This window comes from Mobula hypostoma, chromosome 16, assembly GCF_963921235.1.
Source record: "Mobula hypostoma chromosome 16, sMobHyp1.1, whole genome shotgun sequence".
NCBI classification, from domain to species: Eukaryota; Metazoa; Chordata; class Chondrichthyes; order Myliobatiformes; family Myliobatidae; genus Mobula; species Mobula hypostoma.
In genome coordinates, this window is record NC_086112.1 from 53,164,849 (window position 1) to 53,186,668 (window position 21,820).

The 21,820-nt window shown below is 40.6% G+C and overlaps 1 protein-coding gene across 1 annotated transcript in view; it reads left to right on the top strand.

Moving 5' to 3' along the window:
* The first annotated feature begins 4,052 nt into the window (after positions 1-4,052).
* The window catches only part of LOC134357404 (fibrillin-2), a 347,942-nt gene continuing 330,174 nt past the window's right edge, over positions 4,053-21,820 (top strand). The window contains exons 1-4 of the mRNA XM_063068953.1: positions 4,053-4,501; positions 5,438-5,520; positions 15,316-15,414; positions 15,750-15,845. Coding sequence (XP_062925023.1) covers positions 4,320-4,501; positions 5,438-5,520; positions 15,316-15,414; positions 15,750-15,845 — 460 coding nt within the window. The 5' untranslated portion in view covers positions 4,053-4,319. The remainder of the gene's footprint in view (positions 4,502-5,437; positions 5,521-15,315; positions 15,415-15,749; positions 15,846-21,820) is intronic.

The window sequence follows — 21,820 nt, forward strand, 5'->3', positions numbered from 1 at the left end:
AGCTTTTAATATACTGTATTTGCCTTTGGTGTTCAGAATTTATGATTACCAACAAAAACAATCATGTCCGGAGACAACTTAATCTGATTCTTCGATATACGTACAATGAAAAAGAACTAAACCTTAAGGGAAAATAATATTGAATCCGATATATTAGTTAAATGAAAAAAACAAAGTGAAGCAAATTTTTAATGTTATTGTAAACAGCATTCATTGGAAATCCATGCAATTTATGGCACTCAAAGGTTCATAAAGCATAGCTGCAATTCTTGGAAAGCTCAAGATTTGATTAAGGTCCAGAATAGAACTTCTACATTTAGATTACAATGAACAAAAGGGATACCTCTCACAGTCCAAACCTATGCCCCCACCATGAGCGGTGGAAACAGGTAAGGCCAGTCAACAGAGCTCTGGTATAGTTGTACAGGCCAATCCCCTGTACAAAGGATGCAATGGATTGCATTAGCATTGATGAACCCCAGCCATACCATCGACTTCAGAAGACAATGGAGAGAAGAGATTATCGATGGCCTATGCTCCACTGGGAGCCAAGTAAGTAAGTAAGAACAAAAGGGATCAAAACATGGCATCAAACTTGGCTTAATGTTAAAGAAAATGCAACCTTTTGTTTGAGACAACACAGAAGTGCGTAGTGTAAGACAATTCTTTTCATTATTAGTAAGGTTTGAAGATGTTCTATCTTACCAAATACTAGGATCAATATTGCAAAATACTAAATTTTGCTAATTTGTCATCTTTGAGTATTTTCAGATTTGATTAGGGATCTTAAGGTAAAGGAACCCTTAGGAGGCAACAATCACAATATGACAGACTTCACCCAGCAAATTGTGAAATAGAAGCAAAAGTCAGATGTATCAGCAATACAGTAGAGGAAAGGAATACAGTAGAGGAAAGGGAATTATAGAGGCATATGAGAGGAGCTAGTCAAAGTTGATTGGAGGGGTACACTAGCTGGGATAATGGCAGAACAGCAATGGCTGGAGTTTCTGAGAGAAACTCGGAAGGCACAGGAGAATTACGTCCCAAAGAAGAAGAAGTATTCTGAAGGGAGCATGACACAACCGTGGCTGATAAGGGAAGTCAACACCAACATAAAAGACAAAAAGACAGCATATAACAGAGCAAAAATTAGTGGGATTTAGAGGATTGGGAAGTTTATAAAAAACTAACAGAGGGCAACTAAAAAAGCCATATGGAGGGAAAAGTTGAAATATGAAGGTAAGCTAGTCAATAATATCAAAGAGGATAGCAAATTTTTTTCAGATAATAAAAAAGTAAAAGAGAGATGAGAGTACATTTTGAACTGCTGGAAAATGACACTGGAGTTGTAGCAATGGGGGACAAGGATATGAAGACGAACTAACTAAGTATTTTGTATTCATCTTCACTGTGGAATACACTAGCAGAACGCTGAAAGTTCAGAGAGTGTCAGGGAGCAGAAGTGAGTGCAATTGCTATTACTAGGGAGAAGGTGCTTGGGAAGCCAAAAGGTCTTAAGTTGAATGAGTCACTTGGACCAGATGGACTGCACCACAGTGTGCTGAAAGAGGTGGCTGGGGTATTGTGGAGGCATTGGTAATGATCTTTCAAGAATCACTAGATTCTGGCATGGTTCCAGAGAACTGGAAAATTGCAAATGTCACCACTCTTCAAGAAGGGAAAGAGGCAGAAGAATGGAATTTTAGGCCAATTAGCCTGACCTCAGTGGTTGGGAAGATGGTGGATTCTATTGTTGAGGGTGAAGTCTCAGGGTACTTGGAGGCAAATGATAAAATAGGCCAAAGACAGAATGGTTTCCTTAAGGGAAAATCTTGCCCGACAAATCTGTTGGAATTCTTTGAGGGAATAACTGGCCGGATAGACAAAGGAGAATTGATAGATATTGAGTACTTGGATTTTCAGAAGCCCTTTGTCAATGTGCTAGGCATGAGGCTGCTTAGCAAGATAGGAGCCCATGGTCTTACAGGAAAGATAATAGCATGGATACAGAATGGGGTAGAGAGGGAAGATGGATTACCCATGATGAAAAACCAGAGCAGATATGATGGACCAAATGACCTCTTACTGCTCCTATCTTTTATGGTCTTCGCAAGGCATATGAAGCCATTCCTCTCCAGCATACTCCATGAACAAATAACTCAAAATATTGCAATGTTTGTAATCCTCTTAAATGTGTTGAGCCAATTACACTGATTCAATTTTATTCAAAATAGCTCGGGGAAATGTCAAAACATTTTCATTCATAATTCACATTTAAGCATTAAATTATATTAAATATTCAGTTTGTCATTTGACATTTATTTTATAGCCCTTCAGCGGTTTCAACTTAACTACAAATATAATTGTTAAATTTAGTTCTCTCTTTTTCAAAAGCAGTTTTTATCGTTATTTTTAAGACACTTATTAACTGAGCTCTTTGTATTCAGTGAAATGCCACAGACGGGGACAGTTTCAGACATCAGTGGCTTTACTATGCCATACTTGGCAATGTAATGATGGGTAAATGAAAGTATAGCATATAGCCATTCAGAGTAAGTCCTATTATTAATCGTTAAACTTTTATTTTAGTATTTCTAATGCTGTGAGTCCTCTCAAAGTTGCTGTTCTGATTGAATTACTTTGCCGGGATTCCACATTTCCCGACTAGGCAGAGTTTTGGGACACGTGGTTACACACGTGTCTTAAAAGTTAAATGTTAAACATTGAAGGAAAAATAGCATTTGACTAGTACCTTTAATGACCTCATGACCTCAGATAATGCCAATGTGCATGGGTGACAGCATCTGAACTGTTTAACATTTAAATTAACTCCAGACGTTGTTATGGAAGCATCTAGGAGTCAGTAAAAGATACCCTGGGCAGTGTTTAAATTTGACTTAACATCATACTGGAGTTGTATTGCTTATGATGTCAGATCTAACTGAAGAATGCATAACCCATGGAATGTCATATGCTTCACTTCAGTAAAGTTGACCCCAACTAAATTTAAAAGTGTTACCTAAAACATTATCAACCATGCAATATGGAAACAGATTTGAAATGGAATTTGCATTTAATTCATCACATGTGGTAAGTCTTTCTTTCAAATAATTGGTGAATTAATAAATAAAATCGATTACATGCTTTCACCAATTATTTGATAACTGTTTTCTTGTGTTTGGCAATTCAGGAACTGCAAGTTATCTTCAGATTAACAATACTAAATTGGAAAGCTAACGCGAAAGTTGCGGCATTGAAGTACCTTAAGAATTTTTGTTTTGCAAATCTGTGCATTTCTCCTGAAAATATGCTTTTACGTTAGCGGATCCTCTCTGGAAGTTAATGAGAGCTGCGTTTTAAAAAATGTACTGGTCGTCGGTTCAGTATCGAAAAACTTTTTAAACTGTCACTCTGGGAATTGGCGAGAGGCGCGGATCCGCGCTCAGCTCTGGTGCTCGATAGAGCGGCGCCAGGGAACGACGCTCGGCCGGGACAACGAGCCCAGGTGTGGGAGCAGCCTGTGATTAACCTGCCGCCGATAGTTCCGGAGCAGCCTCTCTGAGACTGGGAAAATTCCACTATCGCCTTCTTCGCGTTGGCGCATCGCCCCCTTTTAACAAGCAGAAAATTGCCAATAATCTGGAGGGACCAACGTAGTATAGTCGAGGTAAAAGATTGAATTTATTTTTTCCGTATAATTTACGGTAACTTGCACTGACTAAAACAAAATATAATAAATCTGCGGAATCGCGGGGAAGACATCCGACCCCTCTCCCGTCTCGTTTGCACCACCCATGCTGATGAGACGAATGTGCATTGTGCAGGCGCATTGCTCTCCTCCGCCTGAGTCCTCCCCTCAGCCCACGTGCTTGCAGTCGCCCCCATTGACAGGAGCCAGTGAAAAGCCGCCGGTCAGTACGCAGACTTCCAGTCTCAGTTCGCCTGACTTGGCGGCTTTTTGTGAAGTTCTTAACAACGTTTTGACTCTATAACTGGACACGTTCCCCCCCCCCCCCCCAGCCCTCTTCTCTCTGGCTCTTAACATTGTACTCCTTCGCCTCTCTAACTGAACTAGTTGGAATTTTCTTTTTGGGTCCCGACACTGTCCTTTCGGCTGCGACAACAAAACTTTAAATCTTTTGTTTTGCACTTTTCAGTAAAGCAATCATAACGTTTACCGGACTTCTGCAGCGGTTGAGAGGATACCGAGCCATATCGTGGCCGCTAATTTAATTAACAGACTTTTGAACTTGCGCTTTTTAAAAAAAAGAAGTTGATCTGGAAATCCTTTAGAGCCAAGGAGCGAGTGTGTTCCCAGGATGGGGATACGGTGCTGTTGGAAATTTTTGCTGGGATGTATAGCTATAACAGGCTTCGCGGTGGAAAAACTGACGGGACAGCAATATCCAAGAGGATTTGAAGCACAACGATTCAATCCAAATGACATGAGGGAAGCAAACAACAGAGTGAGGCGAAGAGGCCAGCATGATCTGCTCAGAGGGTATACACCTTTTTATTAAGATCAAAATGCTTTGGTTTGAATATTTATTTATATTTTAATGCAAACTATAACGGTTGGAATATTAAGGTAAGGTATTGTGACAATTGTGAAGCCAGACTTTCCGCTGAACTGTCACCAACCAAGATATTTCAGTATGAGCATTAAGTAAGTTCCTAGATCTCCAGGATTTCTATGCAGGAATTATCCTCGAGATGTGTTTATGTGTAACAATGATCCGACGCATGCAGGGTCAGATTTTATCTGATGGAACGTGAAAGGAGAATGCTGAAAATTTGATCGTCTCTCATTTACGTCAACGGCGATCAACTCCGGTGTTTTATATGTCCAGTTTTCGAAAGTGATAATTTTTATCTTGTTTGAAGACTTTGAACATTATGATCAGTTAAAAGTTCATGAGCCAAGTTGGTTTGTAATGGTTATTGTCTTCAAAACTTTGAAATGAATAATACTGTATTTGATGCCTTGTGAATATGATTATTAGGTCCATAGAATATAATTTTTTGAATCAAGTGAAAGATCCTCGATGAATATGGGCAAGTTGGTCAATTATTTTTCTTAACAGGAAGAGACATTCTGTAGAGCAAATTTAATAATGTTAGCAATTGACAAATTAACAGTTTCTACCCAGAATTGCCAGATTTATGATAGGCTAGCAGAAACGAGAAAGAAATCGGAAGACAGAAAAATATTAAGCTTAATTTGCCAAGTTTCCATTCTTGCATATATTATTTGTGCAACTGAAGGCTGTATTTAGAAAATAATCTCCAAATTTAGTTTTATTTGTGAAATACAAATTGGTTACAACTAAGATAGAGTTTGGGTGTGCTGTGGTGTTGACCATTATTTCCTTTAAAGTGATCTGTTTAAAATGTTATGATTTCTGAATGGTTTTGATTTTAAATATATGCGTCACAGGCCAAATGTCTGTGGATCTCGATTTCACTCCTACTGCTGCCCGGGATGGAAAACGTTACCTGGTGGGAATCAGTGCATTGTCCGTAAGTGCTGTCATTCCTACTTTTTTCCATTTTATACAGAGCCATGTGATACTGAATGGGGCAATATAATATTTTTAACATGTAGAAATGTTTAAGTAAAATATATACAACTTACATGAAAATATCTGGACACAAATGTACAAAAATCAAGATGATTTGTTCATGTATTATCTTTGTTATTATAAGTCTTTAGTTTCTCTTAAGCTATTATTTTAATCACAGAGCTTAAGTTACATTTTAGGTGCAAATGGGAAATTATAATTTGTATTTGAACAAGCAAATTTTTTCCTTTATTGCCAATGTCAAATGAAATCAAGACAAAGCCTAAACTGCAATTTGAGTACCAGGTTGTTAAGACATCAGTTTGGGAATCACATTACCTTATGTTTGGAATGCTGACAGGCAGAAATGTTTCCATCAGAATAGCTAAACACTGAACTTGGGTGGAGAGTTCACTCTGTCAGCTAGGTATGATGTTGGTGCAACAGTTAAATTATTGGGTTTAGTAATCAACATACCTCAGTAAGTGTTCCAGAGTTCATATTTCACCACAGAAATTGTGATTTTTTTTTAGAAAGCACTCTGCTCATGCATATTCATGATCACAAGAATACTTTGTAAATACACACCTTATTCATTGATGTCCTTCTGATAGCAAGTCTACTATCCTTCCTAGTCTGGCCTATATATAACTCCAGATTCATCGGTGTCATTCACTCTTAAGCTGCTGTAACAAGCCTCTCTATTCCCTATCCCTAATTGCCCTCTAAATCAAACACAGGTCTTTCCACAAACATTCTTATCCTCATTAACCAATGAATAAATGAAAGCAACACACATCAAAGTTGCTGGTGAACACAGCAGGCCAGGCAGCATCTCTAGGAAGAGGTACAGTCGACGTTTCAGGCTGAGACCCTTCGTCAGGACTAACTGAAGGAAGAGTTAGTAAGAGATTTGAAAGTGGGAGGGAGAGGGGGAGATCCAAAATGATAGGAGAAGACAGGAGGGGGAGGGATAGAGCCAAGAGCTGGACAGGTGATTGGCAAAAGGGATATGAGAGGATCATGGGACAGGAAGCCCAGGGAGAAGGAAAAGGGGGAGGGGGAAAACACAGAGGATGGGCAAGGGGTATAGTGAGAGGGACAGAGGGAGAAAAAGGAGAGAGAGAGAAAGAATGTGTGTATATAAATAAATAACAGATGGGGTACGAGGGGGAGGTGGGGCATTAGCGGAAGTTTGAGAAGTCAATGTTCATGCCATCAGGTTGGAGGCTGATAAATGAAAGAAACAACTTCACAAAAAAGTGCAGCTTCATTTTTGCAGAACTCATAATGTTGGCTTTGCAGAGTTTCAACACTGGAAGTATCTAATTGGGTCCAAAATAAATTGGCTTTTTTTTTTGTCCATCTTTTGTCATTTGCTATATTGCAAAAAGCTATTTATTTGGTGCTTCCAAGAATTATTGTATGATTTCTAAAATCTTCTTAGTTTGGTGTACCAGGTGTTGAATTCAACTTCAGTTATAGAGTCATACAGCTATATAGCAGGCAAATTGGCCTTAGGCTCAATTAACTAAGTGAGCTCATCCTGTCCATGTATTAATGCCATAATTTTGTACCTGTTTCTATACCCTCCTTTAACCGATGAATAAATGTACCATGTACAAAGTCGGAATTGAGTATTGTATGCTGAAGTACAGGTGCAATGACTGGCGGCAGCAGCACAGGTGTATAGTATCATGTAAGTAGCATTTACAAGAAAGACACAAGTTAAACATAAAATATACATAATATTAACAAGAAAGAAGCACAATTAGAACGAAAAATGAAGTCTGTTGTAGCACTAAGTGATCAGGATGATCATAGTAGTGGTAAGCTGAAGTGATGCTTCTCTCCACACTTCAAACAGCATCACTGGTTTTGTACTCCCCTATCCTGGGGAAAAGACTGGCTATTCACCTTATCCATGCCCCTTATATAAGTACTTCAGGGAAAAATGGCCCTTACCTATGAACCCTCTCCTTATAACTAAAATTCTTCTGTTCTGGTATCACACTCATAAATCTGGCATCTTTTATCGTTTAATGTTTCTTTCTATCACAAGATGTCCAAAACTGTATGTCTAATGAGGCCCATCTTGTACAACTATTTCATGATGTCCCAATGTACCCTGACTGATAAAGGCAAGTGTGCCAATATCACCTTCATCGTTCCATCTACCTGTGTGACCACTTTCACAGAACTATGCCTCTCTCTTTGTTCTACAGCACTCACAGGGCCCTCCCATTTACTATAAGTCTTGCTCTGGTTTGTCTTGCCAAAATGCAACACCTTCTATTTATCTGAATTAACTCCACTTGCCCTTCCTCGATTCCTTCCCATTCATTAAAGCTAAGGAGCAGGGATGTGATGTTGAGGCTTTTGGAGCACTGTGTGCAGTTTTGGGCTGCTTATTTAAGAAAGGATGTGCTGACGTTGGAGAGGGTTCAGAGAAGATTCACTAGAATGATTCTGGGAATGAGAGGGTTAACATATGAGGAACGTTTGACCGCTCCGGGACTGTATTCCTTGGAGTTTAGAAGAATGAGGGGGGACCTCATAGAAACATTTTGAATGTTGAAATGCATGGACAGAGTGGATGTGGCAAAGTTGTTTCCCATGTTGGGGGAGACTAGTACGAGAGGGCATGACTTAAGGATTGAAGGGCGCCCATTCAGAACAGAGATGCGAAGAAATTTTTTCAGCCAGAGGGTGGTGAATCTATGGAATTTGTTGCCACAGGCAGCAGTGGAGGTCAAGCCATTGGGTGTATTTAAGGCAGAGATTGATGGGTATCTGAATAGCCAGGGCATCAAAGGTTATGGTGAGAAGGCAGGGGAGTGGGACTAAATGGGAGAATGGATCAGCTCATGATAGAATGGTGGAGCAGACTCGATGGGCCGAATGGCCGACTTCTGCTCCTTGGTCTTATGGTCTAATGATATTTCTCTTCTCTTGCTGAGGCGTATGCACACTTTTTTTTTGAAGATTGCAGTCTTCCCCATGGCTCTGGCTGCCATTTAACCATGCGTTTCTTTGTGAGTACCCCCTGCAAAGTTGGAAGTGTTGCACTGAGAGGATCATACTCTCAATGTCCAACTTTTGTGTGATCCTGTACAGTGCATTATACATATCCAAGCCTAATATTTTAGTGGTCATGATGCATTTATTATCTGACAACTCTATGCAATTTGTGTTTGAGCTGCAAGAGTGACTAGTGATGAACAAGATGAGGTGCCTCTTGATTCTGGTGGATTCTACTGCATGTAAGGGCAGCATGTGTAGAATTAATATTATGTCACCAAACAGTGGTATTGTGTGCATAAATCATCTGCTCTGACAATAATAGAGAGTAAATGCAGGTACCTTAGGAGTGTTGGTGTACAGAGGAACCTTGTGATGCATATCCCTGTCGTGCTGAAAGTGGTGACACAGGAGAATAGAGAGCTGAAGAGGCATTTGGTATGCTTGTCTATTTAGGCCGAAGCATTGAGTATAAGAGCTGTGATGTCAGGTTGCAGATGTATAAACATTGGTATCACCACACTTGGAGATTTGTGTAAAGTTATTGTTACACAATATAGGAAGAATGTGGTAACAATAGAGGGAGAGAATGCAGAAGTGAATCATCAGGATGTTTGCTGGAATGCAGGTCTGTATTTGTAATGAGGAATTGGTTAGACTGGATTTATTCTCACCAGAATGTAGGAGCATGAGTGGTGGCTTTGTAAGTATTTATAAGGATCTTGGTAGGATGGAAAATCTTTTCAAGCAACACACACACACAAAATGCTGGTGGAACGCAGCAGGCCAGGCAGCATCTATTGGAAGAGGTACAGTCCACGTTTTGGGCCGAGACCCTTTGTCAGGACTAACTGAAAGAAGAGATAGTAAGAGATTTGAGAGGGGGTGGGGGAGATCCAAAAGGATAGGAGAAGACAGGAGGGGGAAGGAAGAAGCTAAGAGCTGGAAAGTTGATTGGCAAAAGGGATACAGAGCTGGAGAAGGGGGAGGATCATGGGACAGGAAGCCTAGGGGGAAAGAAAGGGGGAGGGGAGACCAGAGGAAGATGGAGAACAGGCAAGGAGTGGTTGTGAGAGGGACAGAGAGAGAAGAAAGAAAAAAATGAGGGAAATAATAATAAATAAGGGATGGGGTATGAGGGGGAGGAGGGGCATTAACGGAAGTTTGAGAAGTCAGTGTTCATGCCATCAGATTGGAGGCTACCCAGACGGAATATAAGGTGTTGTTCCTCCAACCTGAGTGTGGCTTCATGTTGACAGTAGACGAGGTCGTGGATAGACATATCAGAATGGGAATGGGACATGGAATTAAAATGTGTGGCCACTGGGAGATCCTGCTTTCTCTGGCGGACAGAGCGTAGGTGTTCAGTGGAACGGTCTCCCAGTCTGCGTCGGGTCTAACCAATATATAGAAGGCCACACTGGGAGCACCGGACGCAGTATATCACACCAGCTGACCCACAGGTGAAGTGTTGCCTCACCTGGAAGGACTGTCTGGGGCCCTGAATGGTGGTGAGAGAGCAAGTGTAAGGGCAGGTGTAGCACTTGTTCCGCTTACAAGGATAAGTGCCAGGAGGGAGATTGGTGGGAAGGGATGGGGGGGGGGGCAAGGAATGGACAAGGGAGTCACGTAGGGAGTGATCCCTGCAGAAAGTAGAAAGTTGGGGGGGGGAGGGAAAGATGTGCTTTGCGGTGGGATCCTGTTGGAGGTGGAGGAAGTTACGGAGAATGATATGTTGGACCCGGAGGCTGGTGGGGTGGTAGGTGAGGACAAGGGGAACCCTAATCCTTGTGGGGTGGCGGGAGGATGGAGTGAGAGCAGATGTGCGTGGAATGGGGCAGATGCTTTTGAGAGCAGAGTTGATGGTGGAGGAAGGGAAGCCCCTTTCTTTAAAAAAAGAAGACATCTCCTTTGTCCTGGAATGAAAAGCCTCATCCTGAGGGCAGATGCAGCGGAGACGGAGGAATTTGAGAAGGGGATGGCATTTTTGCAAGATACAGGGTGGGAAGAGGAATAGTCCAGGTGTTCCACCAGCTTTTTGTGTGTGTTGCTTGAATTTCCAGCATCTGCAGATTTTCTTGTTTTTGCATTTGGAAAATCTTTTACTCAGGACTGGGGAGTCTTGAACTTGTGTGTATAGTTTTACGGTGAGGGGGGAGAAATTTAAAGGAAATCCAAGGGGCAAGATTTTCACACACAGCACAGTGGCTCTCTGGGATTTGAGGCAGATACAATTATAGCATGTAAAAGCCATTTAGACATTGTGTATACAAAAAATGCATGGTGGTATACAGGCCTAATGCAAGGAAATAGGGTGGTGTAGATAGTGATCACAGTCAGCATGGATGAGTTCAGACAGAAATGTCCATTTCTGTGCTATACCATTTTCGTGTTACTGTGAATTTAACTTCCTGGACTTCTCTGGAATAGGCCTGCTGAGCAGGTTTCAGATTCATGTTAGTCTTCTATATACTGTACAACCCTGTCAAATCAATGTCTTAGTCTTTAATATCAATAATATTCCAAGCAGCTGTAGGGCAAGAGGAGTGGAGTAAAGATGGTTTCTTTTTGTTCAGTCTATCTTGTATCACAATCATCATAAATTCATTATTTATCATTCTTCTGAACAGCTGGATGGCCACAATGCGAAAACAAAAGTCAGCACAAAATGACCATACAAATCAAATTTATAATTCCAAACCTGCCTAGGTCTATACCTGTAGTGTCTACATTCTTTGTGGTTCCCACACAGTGGTTGCAGTGTGATTAATAGAAAAAGCTACTGATTGAAAATCAATTGAATGGATATCCCTGAACTCCACTTTATTAGCCAGTTAATTTTATCCTTCTCATCATGTTCACCGATTCTGATAAATGAACATCAAGCCAATAGAATTTTTGGCCTTGTGCTGCTTGGAACTGAGGTTGGACTTTCCAACATGCTTGAGGCTGTGAGCCTTCAGAGGAAGCAAACGTTTTCACTCCGCTTGTTGAATTGGATCATCCTCATGAAAGTGCCTGTGTTCAGTGCAGATGTAGACCTGAACTGGTCTTAATACCTGGGCAGTACTGGAGAACAATAACTTCTCTGTCACCTTATTTATATAATAATATATAGATGAGAAATACTGAAATAAAGTTTAAATTACCAAGGAACTACTTTATTCGCCATATGCATGTACATGCATGAGGAATTCGCTGTGTTTTGTTGGTCAGGGTGTGACATGCAACAAAGAACAGCAATTACAAAATAAAAAGAATTATTAAAAAAACATTAGAAGTTAAAAGCAACACACATCAAAGTTGCTGGTGAATGCAGAAGGCCAGGCAGCATCTGTAGGAAGAGGTGCACCTCTTCCTACAGATGCTGCCTGGCCTGCTGCGTTCACCAGCAACTTTGATGTGTGTTGCTTGAATTTCTAGCATCTGCAGAATTCCTGTTGTTTGCGATTAGAAGTTAAAATATGGATATGGAATATAATGTGCATAAATTCATACCAGTGTGCAACCTTTATCCCTATCAGTGCAGTGACAGAGATAAAGGATGGGTGGAAATACCACAGGGAGAGCGAAAATAGGTGATTTATGTATATGTCTGTTCTGAAGGTCGTCTTGCAATCAAGCATTACACTAGGATTGTGATTTTTTTATTTCAGACAATTGATAGAAATAAAGATCGACTTTATTTGTCACATGTACATCGACACATACAGTGAAGTGCATCACTTTGATCATTTTATGTCAACGACCAGCACAGTCTGTGGATTATGCTGGGTGCACGTCGCAAGTGCTGCCCTGCTTCCGACACCAACATCACATACCCATAACTCACCAACCCTGACTGTGTGTCTTCAGAATGTGGGAGGAAATCGGTGGAAACCCATGCAGTCACTGGTGTTGTGAGGCAGTGGTTCTTCTCTTTGCAAAATGACAGCCCATTCGTGCAATTTATGGCAGGATGGCAAACTGCCGTTAGTTGTTCGGTTGAGGAAAATTTCTGAGACACTAGAATGTTGGATAAGCAGACTGACTATTAAACTCTGGAGGTGTCAAGATGGGCTCTGGTGAGGGGTAGCCGTATGTCCTAACCCCAAATGCACAAACTGAAGCTTTGTATTTATATGTTTTCAAACAGCAGACTGTAGAAAAGGGGATAGTGGGGTGAGGGTTGAGAAATAGAGAGTGTGGTGTGGTGACTGGGGACATCAGGTGCTACAGTAGATTCCCATGGCACAGAAGATGTAATGGTGCAAGGCAAGGGTGAGATTGGAAGCCAGTGAAGATGATTAATGGTAAATAAAAAAAACCAAGTGAGTGAGGTCCTGCTCAGTTGATAGTGACTGTGGTGGAGGATTTTTTTTTTATCAATCATGTCAAAGATCAAACAGAATCGAGAGGGACAAGGATAGATTCCTTTTTTTTTTGCAATCACATTGGATATAATTTCTTCTCTGGTAAGAGATGGATCAATGGGCAAAAACCTGACTGGAATGTTTTAAATAAAATTTTGGTCCTGAATTTGGGTGGAAGCAAAAGATGCAAGGACTTTGGCGATAATGGTGTATGTGGAGAGAGATTCTAGTTTGCTAAGACAAAGGGTATTTTAGTGGATGGGTAATGATTCTAGATCTGAAAGAGTGTTAGATATTGCTAGAAATTTGCAAATAGGAGCCTGGGAAAGGATCCACAGAAGATTGATGGGCTTGGAGTCAAAGGAGCATGATATCATGTTCCACATAATAGGTGGCCAACAAATTACCAGAAATTTGTATTTATAAACAAATACTTTTCATTTCAAACAAAATCTTCTGAAGTAACTAAAATTGGTGTTGGCTTCTTGCACAGGATGTGGAATAAAGAGCCTTGTCTAGCACATTAGTATGTATGATATTGGCTTTAGACGTTTGAACAATTTCGGCAAATGGAATGAAAATGTTTGCTTTCTCTAAAAGGCTCATGGTTTCAAATATGTTGGAAAGTCTCATTAGTTCCAAGTGGCACAAGGCCACAAAACAATCTATTGGCTAGGTATTCATTTATCAGAGGCAGTGAACATAATGAGAAGGTTTTTTTTGGGGGGGGGGTGGAAATTGCCTGGCTAGCACACTAGGCTACAGAGCTGAAATAAGTTCATCAAAATTTTTGTAGGACCTGATAGTTATATATGCCTAGGAGAGAAAATGACACTCTTTTTTCAATTCTCTTGCATTAATTTTTGGTACTGTATTATCCGGATAGACTGATGAGCTCATTTTTATTAGTCTTAAAGGGCTTTAAGGGACCTGTTGTGTATGTAAAATGTTAATTGCAAGTACAACCAGATAGATGAAAGTGAGAACAGGGCAATGAATTAATATTAGTGATCAGAAGTAGTGGTGTTCACTCATCTTGTATTTGGTTTCCCTAACATAGAAGTGCTATTTGGTACATGGTACCGTATGCGAATAAACTCTTCTCGGGGTTCCAGCTCAGTACAGGTATGGATTTTAAATGACGTTTTGATGACAAACTCGACCATCTTCATCAGGGATGATGCATTGGTTAAAGTTGATGACTGCACCCGGGTGGAAGCCCGAGAAGAGTTTATTTGTCATATACGCTGGGATGGTATGCTACTCCATAAAAGAATCATAATAAATTACTCTTTCATCTGCAAGATATAGTTGGTCCCTGAGTAGTGAAGACAAAGCATATGACAATTATTGAATATCCTATGTTTGTGGAAGAAGGTGCCAAGTAATGTTATTAACATTTTTTCTCAACTAGAAAAGTTCAGCAATTCTAATGCTTTCTAATTTAGTAAAATGTTGCAAGAAAGTAATCCAATAATTCCCTTGATTTTCTCATCAGTGGTAAACAAATAATAATAGCATTTTTATATAGAAAGAACTTGTCCACAGACTTTTCATGAAGTTCGTAGGGTAAGTTGTGGTCACTTGAAATTTAAAAAAAAAAGCACAGAATGTTCTACCAGGATCAGGTACTACTGTGAACTGAGCAAGTAGTGCCTTGTCCCCATAACCTTTAGAGGTATGTGTGTGGGGGAGAAATTTCCCCTTGCTTGGTAATGATAAAGAAGTGATACATTGAATGCATCAGAGCTGAATTTTGAAACCAGAGTATGCTATGCTAATTTTACTTTGACATGCTTATTGCTACTAAGCAAGGGAAGAACATCTAAACAGTATTTGTAAGATAGAATACAATTTAAAATGTTTACCAAGAAAAATAAAATGTGAATGAAAATGAGATTGTCTTTGAAATGAAGGCAAAGGTTTTAAAACAAACTTCAAAAAAAATTCAGTAATTATTAAAGAAATTTATATCTTCATCAATGTGAGATCTATTTTCAATTCCTCAGATTGCAAAGATTGTTTTACGGTAATTAAGGTGTGCATCCCTGTTAATTTTCATTTAAATTGGATGGATAAGTCTTAAATTTTCTAGCATGTTTGATGTCTTATAGTTGATAAGTGCAACAATCATAACCTTTAAATGTGGCATAACTTTTAAAGTTGTAGGATAACACTGACAGAACTTCTGTGCATGACTGCTTTTATACAAGGAGGTATATATTGCAGTCTAATTTGCTTCTCAATAATGGCAAGCAAGAGTGTTTTCCCATTCACTTTTACCACATAATCTAGGCCAATATATAATTAAATCAGAAATGCATTCTTAAATTCCATATTTGAAATTTTGTTTACTTGTATCCACTGCTTCTCATCTGCAGCTATTTGTCGAAATACCTGTGGTGATGGATTCTGTTCACGCCCCAACATGTGCACCTGCTCCAATGGACAAATCTCCCCGAGCTGTGGGACTAAGTCACGTAAGTTTCTCAATATTTCTTTTACCACTTTATTGCTTGTCTGTCACCATTAGCCGAGTGAAACTTTAGATTGTGTACTTCAGCAACACATACTGAATTGCTATAATGTGCAAAACAGTACATTTTTTTAAATAAAGGAGTTTGATAATGATTGAAGCTTTTTAATGATTCACTTTATGATAAGAATTTATAGTGGCTTGGGCAATATTGTTGGAGATCCTATCTAATCTTTCATAAAACTTTATAATACTATGATATGTTTATCGTTCAATGATTATACTATTTCTTCTCTGGAGCTAGTAGGAAATTAATGGTAAGTTAATACTATTTTGTAGTTCAACAATGCAACATCAGATGTATGAATGGAGGGAATTGTGCAGAAAACCATTGCCAGTGCCAGAAAGGATACACAGGAACCCACTGCGGGCAACGTAAGTAGATTTTACTGATGGATATGTGATTAAAGTAATAGTTTAACTGTAAGATTAGAATGCATCATTGTGGCCCAGTGCTCGGAAAATGTTGACATCAAACTCCCACACAAATTTAATCTGTTTTAATCAATGGATTTTTTTTCTGCTGTCATTTGCTTTTTATAGCAGTTGCAATTGAAATTCTACTATTCATTATTTGCAACAGTACAGTAAATCTATTTAAAATATATTCCGTATCAGCATTTAAAAAAATAAAATTGCTGATAGGGCTAACTTTTAAATTTGATGGAATTAATTAACTTGATTTTTCTTGTGAAGTTGGAATTGCCAACATTTCTGTCTGTTGCAGTTTGGAATCTTAAGATTTGTATGCAACTTCGGAACTCTCAAACATTCCGAAGGTGCTTCCTGGCAATATCCCAGTTGTGTTTTGTGTACAATCATTTATGGAGTACAGTGCCGAAACAACCATTTTCCTACAGTTTCCAAGTAACTGTGCTGGGAAATCTGTTTTCTGAATCCCACCAACTCTATTAATTCCAAAGGAAAGGAACTACTTTGAAAGAGAGTTGCATTTATAATGTTGTTCTTTTATTTTGAATAAGTTGAAGTATGACAAATGTATTGGCTTATTATATCTTTTAGTGTTTTAAATTTATTTGCTTTCAAAATAATCATTTTTAATTTGCATGTTATTAATGCCAGTGTTCTTCATATATATTTTTAAATATTTGTGAAACCAAATAGATCCTCAAAAACATTCAAAAATCAATGACTGTTTTATCAGTTGATAGACCTGGGAATTTGCTTGGCGGGATGATGCTAGATTACTGTTCTATAGGAAGACTTGTTTTTTTTTAAATCACTGTAAAGCATTGATAAAAGATGGGAAATAGCGCCAGTCTATCACAAGACTAAGAATTCTGTATGTGGCTCTCCCTGAATATTATAATAACTAAATTTAAAGTAGTTACTCTTTGAAAGAAAGTAACAGCCTGGTGTAAGAATTGTTTTGTTGCACAAAAGTAAAATGAAGGTACTTTTATACATTGCGAAATATGGGGGAAAAATCAGGACAAATTTGATCTGCGAACCTTTTGAGATTTTTAGCGTTCAGGAACTAGGCAAGAAGAGCAGATGTGAGGATTAGATTTCCTTTCCCTTCATGACATCACCCAATAAATTTTCAAATGGGTAGGAGCTTTGTTTATGGGGAATTTTGTTACAGACGTCAGTGAGCCATTTTCCTTGTTTATGTGGTTTCATATCCATGAATTTAAATTGACAGAAGATCATAGATGAGTAAATCAGGATCGGTGATTTTTCAATCTCAAATTCTTTGATTGACATTTTTATGCTATAAATCTTGCCATAGAGAGTTCTGTTTTGAGCCATGCTTTGTTCACTTGTTTATGTGAATTGTGTCATATGCAGAATTTCATTCTATTGTGGTGTTCAGTTCTTTTTAACAAATGGTTCTTTAATTCCATAAAATCTAACAAAATAATCAAACTAGTCAAACCAATCAGATCATAAGGAGAGCAAGACTTCTGGGGTTAGTACAAGAAAGTGGTGGTGGTTGTCTCTCGGGGTCCGAGGAAGACTAAACATTGTGCAGTCATCTATGGATACGCATGTGGCTTCGGAGGCTGAAGATCGAAGCACACATGCGGTTGCAGGTTGGTCATGGAATGGCGGCTGTTAGAACAGGTGCATACACAGCTTTGTGGTGTTGGTCTCGTGCTGCTGCAAGGCACTGATTTCGGTAATCCTCAAAGTCAGATGCAGCTTTTCTGGTCAGGGCGCGCCACGCAGCCCTGTCAGCTGCGGACTCGTTAAGTTGTCGAGTCTGGAGGTCTGCTCATTTGATGTATGATTTTAGGTTGCCTTTGAATCTTTTTTTGGGGCGGCCCTGATTGCGACTGCCATGCTCAAGCTCACCCTAGAGCAGCTGCCTAGGGATTCTTGCTTCACCCACGTGGATTACATGGCCAGTCCAGAGTAGCTGGGCCTGGAGGATCCTTGCCTCAATGCTTGTGCGGTTGGCTCTGTCCAGGACTTCCTGGTTGGTGATTCGGTCCTGTCATCGAATCCTCATGATCAACCGCAGAGAGCGCATGTGAAACTGCTCCAGCTGTTTGATGTGCCTGCAGTACAGGTTCCAGGTTTCGCAGCCGTACAGGAGAGAGGTGAGGACCACAGCCTTGTACACCTTGAGCTTGGTTGAAAGCTGAATGCCCTTGTGTTTTTCGAGTGCCTGCTGGCTTTCTGGATCCTTGCTATGATCTCTTTGTCAAGGGATCCATCACTGGAGATGGTGCTTCCTAGATACTTGAAGCTCTCTACATTCTTCAGGACAGTGCCATCGATGGTGATGCATGGCTGAGGAGCATGACTGTTTGGTGTAGGTTGTAGGAGAACTTCTGTCTTACCGAAGCTGATTGTCAGGCTGAACAGATTTGAGGCTGCGGAGAACTTGTCGACAATCATCTGCCGGTGGTTCTCCTGGTGGGCCATGAGGGCACAGTCATCAGCAAACAGGGCTTCATTGATGAGCCTCCTCAACGTGTCTGTCTTTGCAGCAAGGCGTCTCAGGTCAAACATCGATCTGTCTAGGCGATATCCTATGTAAATACCCAGGTCTAGGTCCTTAACAGCATGCTTCAGCACTTGGATGAAGAAGTTGAAGAGCACTGGTGTTAGAGTACACCTTTGCTTCACGCCATTTGAGATGTTGAAAGTCTCAGATGGGGAACCATCTGAGAACCCTTCTCCTGTCATGCCATTGTGGAGCAGGCGGATGAGTATAGTGAATTTCTGCAGGCAACCAAGCTTTCTAAGGATGATCCACAGTGCGTTTCTGTTGACCGTGTCAAACACCTTTGTCAGATCAATGAAGACAGAGTATAATGTCATGTTCTGTTCCAGGCACTTCTCCTGTATCTGTCTCGCTGCGAAGATCATGTCGACAGTGCTGCGTTCGGGACGAAAGCTGCATTGTGACTCGGGAAGGTTCTCTTCTGACACTCTTGGAATCAGTCTGTTGAGGATGATGCAGGCGAGGATTGTTCCGGCAATGGAAGGTAGTGAGATGCCTCTGTAGTTCCCCCAGTCGGTCCTTGAACCTTTATTGTTAAGATGCCGATTATCGTTGTGTCTCTGAGGCCAGGGGGCACCTCTTCTTCCTCCCAAATGCTAGTCAGGGTGCTGTGGAAAGCCTCAAGTGATTCCTTGCTGAGTGCCTTGTACGGTTCAGCAGGTATCCCATCCTTGCCGGGTGCCTTGCCACTGCTCATCTGCGTGATAGCCTTCTTGACCATCTATTGAGGGAGGATCATCTAGTTCCTCGTGAATATGCTGTTGGGGGATTTGGTCCAGAGCAGACTGGTTGACCGATGAAGGACGGTTCAGGAGCTGGCTGAAATGCTCTTTCCATCTGTGTTGGATGCTCTCTTTGTCTTTTAGCAGTGTGGTTCCATCAGTGGACAACAGTGGAGATGAGCCAGATCTTGAGGGGCCGAAGATCATCTCGATGGAGTTGAAGAGCAGCTTTGAGGTGTCGATGTCAGCGAAGCATTGCACCTCTTCAGCTTTCCTATCCCACCACAGGTTGTGCATCTTATGAATTTCCCGTTGGGCATGGGCCTGAAGGGACTTGAACCACTCTGTTTTGGGAATAGAGCTTGGGTTGTTTTGCCACTCCATGAATGCTTTGTTCTTCCTGGCCAGGAGATCTTTGATGGCACTGTCATTCTCGTCGAACCAATCTTGGTGGTTCTGGTCTTTGGGGCCAAGGACTGATTTTGCTGTCTCCGTCACCATCTCTCTAAATTGATTCCACTTCTGGATTGGCCCACCAGTTAGTGGTCCGTTGGCAGACAGCTTCTCATCTAGGCTGGTCTGGAACTTGCGAAGATACAGCGGCTCTTGGTGCCTGGCAGTGTTAAAAGCTGTTCTGATGAACTTACGGTGCTTGGGATGGTGGGGAGCAATACGTAGTTTCAATGTGGTGCGGACAAGCCTGCAGTCAGTCAAGCACTCTGCTCCTCACATGGCTCCGGTGATGAGGACATCCTGGATGTCTCGGCAACGTACTATAATGTAGTCGATCATGTGCCAATGTTTGGATCTTGGGTGCATCCATGTTGTCTTTTACCTGTTCACCAGCCTGAACACTGTGTTTGTGATGAGGAGGTCGCATTCTGCACGTTTGCTAAGGAGCAAGAGGCCGTTGCTTTTCATGTTACCAATACCATGTTTGCCTAGAAACCCTTCCCAGCAACTGTGATTGCAGCCTACTTGGGCAGTGAAGTCACCAAGTAGGATTAGTCTGTCCTTGGTAGGGACTGAGCAGAGACCAGTGCTAAGGTCGGCGTAGAACTGTTCAATAGTCGCGTATTTGCTGGTCACGGTGGGGGCATAAGCGCTGATGACTGTTGTGTGTGTGTGTGTGTACGTTGTGCAACAAGAAAGTAGCACTGAATTAAAAGATTATCCTTGACATGATTGAATATTAGGACAGGAGCATGGGTCTGAATGGCTAATTTGTGCTCCAATTTCATATTATCTTATGCTGTGATACCGAATGCCACTAACGGTCTCCAAGTAACTTCATATTAAATTATTTCACAAAGAGAAATAAAACATTGTATTTCTCATTGCTATTTATTAAAAAAACTGGTATCAAAGAGGCTCATTTTCTTTCTAGTGTCATTCAATCCTTGAAATACTAATTCAAGTAGAATGATTGGTGATGGTTGCTTTCATGTTAACTCATTAAAATTGTGTGTGTGTATATATATATATATATATACACACCCCCACCCCCACCCCTGGTTTTCTGCCTCTGATAGAACAAGTCGTTGCAATTATTTCTCTCATTGGAGACATTTTTATTTCGTAAGACTAATTTAAAATAAAGTAATGGTATACTCTCTGTGATAAAACGGTTTTTTTCTGATGGGTTTTATGGTTTATCTGATTCCAGTACTAAATAGGTGTGTTTTCCTGTATTTGAGGGATAACAACCATAAGATATAGGAGCAGATTTAGGCCACTTCGCCCATTGAGCCCGCTCTGCTATTCGATCATGGCTGATTTAAATTTCCTCTCAATCCAGTTCTGTCTTCACCCTATAACCTTGGACACCATTACCAATCAAAAACCTATCACCTCTGCTTTAAATATACCCAATGACTTGGCCTCCACACTCAACTGTAGCAAGGAATTCCACAGATTCATCATATTCTGGCTAAATAAATTCCTCCGCATCTCTGACATCCTCTTTCTACTTAACTCCAATGAGTACAAGCCCAGAGCTATCAGACATTCCTCATACGTTAATCCTTTCATTTCCAGATCATTTTAATAAACCTCATCTGGACCCCCTCCAGTGCCAGCATGTCCTTTCTTAGATATGTGGCCTAAAACTTCTCCCAATACTCCAAATGTCTCAGCACTACATCCTTGCTCTTATATTCTAGTCCTCTGAAAATTAATGCTAACATTGCATTAGTGTTCCTTACTACTGACTGAAACTGCAAGTTAACCCGAGTTACTCCCAATATTTCTCTGATTCCTGAAGTCGCCCCTTCCATATAGAAAATAGTCTACGCTCTTATTCCTTCTACCAAAGTGCATACCCATACATTTTCCTACACATTTCCATCTGCCACTTCTTTGCTCATTCTCCCAATCTGTCCCAGTCCTTCGGCAGGATCCCTGTTTCCTTGACACTACAGGTTTCCCCCGCCATCCGAAGGTAGAGCGTTCCTATGAAACGGTTCGTAAGCCGAACCATCGTAAAGCGAAGAAACAATTACCATTTATTTATATGGGAAAATTTTGTGAGTGTTTGCAGACCCAAAAATAACCTGCCAAATAACCCATAAAACCTTAAATAACAGTAACATATAGTAAAAGCAGGAATGATATGATAAATATACAGCCTGTATAAAATAGAAATACTTCTC